At 37.2% G+C, this 1,286-nt stretch overlaps 1 protein-coding gene across 1 annotated transcript; it reads left to right on the top strand.

The window, feature by feature from the left end:
• Window positions 1-504: 504 nt before the first annotated feature.
• Window positions 505-978, top strand: LOC107682882 (exportin-6-like). The gene is made up of 2 exons (XM_016479002.1): window positions 505-672; window positions 790-978. The coding sequence occupies exons 1-2, from the start codon at window positions 571-573 to the stop codon at window positions 976-978; spliced, it is 291 nt and encodes a 96-aa protein (XP_016334488.1). The 5' UTR covers window positions 505-570.
• The last annotated feature ends 308 nt before the right edge of the window (window positions 979-1,286 follow it).

The raw sequence follows: 1,286 nt of genomic DNA, 5'->3' as shown, positions 1-1,286 counted from the left end.
TAATGATGCTGAAAATTCAGCTTTGATCACAGGAATAAATACATTTTACAATATATTCAAATAGAAAATGGCTATTTTATATTGTAATAGTTTCACAATATTACTGTTTTTGAACCAACATACCAGAAAAAAATTCCAGATTTTATGCATTTTATGTGGGACTTTTAATTTTAAACAACCTGAAATACACAGGGACTCTTATTTTGGAATATGTATGTTCGCTACTACAAGCAGCTCTTTCAAAGAGATGAGGGAGATAAAAATGTGCTTTTACAACCACCTACAACATATTAAAATATAAACACCATAAAGTAAATTCATTCAGTCATGAAGTCTTCATGTTAAAATTTTTTGTACTAATGTCCATTACTGTATATTTAGTTGGGTTGTCTTGAAACTAAAACAGTACTCTGTGAGTTAAGGTTTACAATTTCACTAGATTTTTAGGTTAATTCTGTTTAGCCAGTTTTTCCTCATTCTTTGACTGGGAAAAACGCTAATCTGCCTGATCTCTGTGTGCCGCAGGTTCCAGAGAAATTGCTGTTATCTGCGTGCCATCTCCTGGTCTCCATGGCGACCACCGTGCGGCCAGTGTTCCTGGTGTCATTGCCAGCGGTGCAGAATATCTTCAACCTGATCACAGAGAATCATAACCACAGATTACCTCCGGAGGTGTGTGTGCGTGGGTTTATATTGGTCTGTCTTTGAAAAACAGGACAGTGTGGCACAGTTTGTACTTGGATCCATCTGTATTTGTTTGTGATGTAATGTTTGTTGTTGTTGTCCAAGGCTCACGTCCTCGTGTGTCGAGCTCTGTCTAACATGCTGCTGTTGCCGTGGCCCAGCCTGCCAGAGGCGGAGCAGCAGTGGCCGAACCGTTCAGCCAATCACGCGCGGCTTCTCAGCACTCTCACGCATCAGTACCGCCTCCTGCCCCGCCCACCCAACCATCATCACAACAGTAAGAGCAACAGATGATTATTAGCTAATAGCTATAGTATTTATTAATGGTAATATAGAATTTTTTTTTTTTTTTCAGCAAGGATGCATTAAATTGATTAAAAGTGACATCATTTATAATTGTACAAAAGATTTATATTTCAAATAAATGCTGTTCTTTTAAACTTCCAATACATCGAAGAGTCCTGAAAAAAAAATTATCACAGTTTTCAGAAAAATATTAAACAGCATAACTGTTTTAATAATAGCAAATGTTTCTTGAGCAGCAAATCAGCATATTATAGAATGATTTCTGAAGGTTCATGTGACACTGAAGACTGGAGTAA

The sequence above is a fragment of the Sinocyclocheilus anshuiensis genome, unplaced genomic scaffold, assembly GCF_001515605.1.
Source record: "Sinocyclocheilus anshuiensis isolate Anshui unplaced genomic scaffold, SAMN03320099.WGS_v1.1 C32683487, whole genome shotgun sequence".
Taxonomy (NCBI): Eukaryota; Metazoa; Chordata; class Actinopteri; order Cypriniformes; family Cyprinidae; genus Sinocyclocheilus; species Sinocyclocheilus anshuiensis.
Note: the sequence above shows the minus strand (reverse complement) of the source record. Positions and strands in the feature narration are given on the sequence as shown.

Coding starts and splice junctions, on each gene's coding strand:
- LOC107682882 (XM_016479002.1), top strand. CDS start 571: ATGGCGACCACCGTGCGGCCAGTGTTCCTGGTGTCATTGCCAGCGGTG. Junction 673..789: donor ACCACAGATTACCTCCGGAG/GTGTGTGTGCGT, acceptor TTGTTGTCCAAG/GCTCACGTCCTCGTGTGTCG.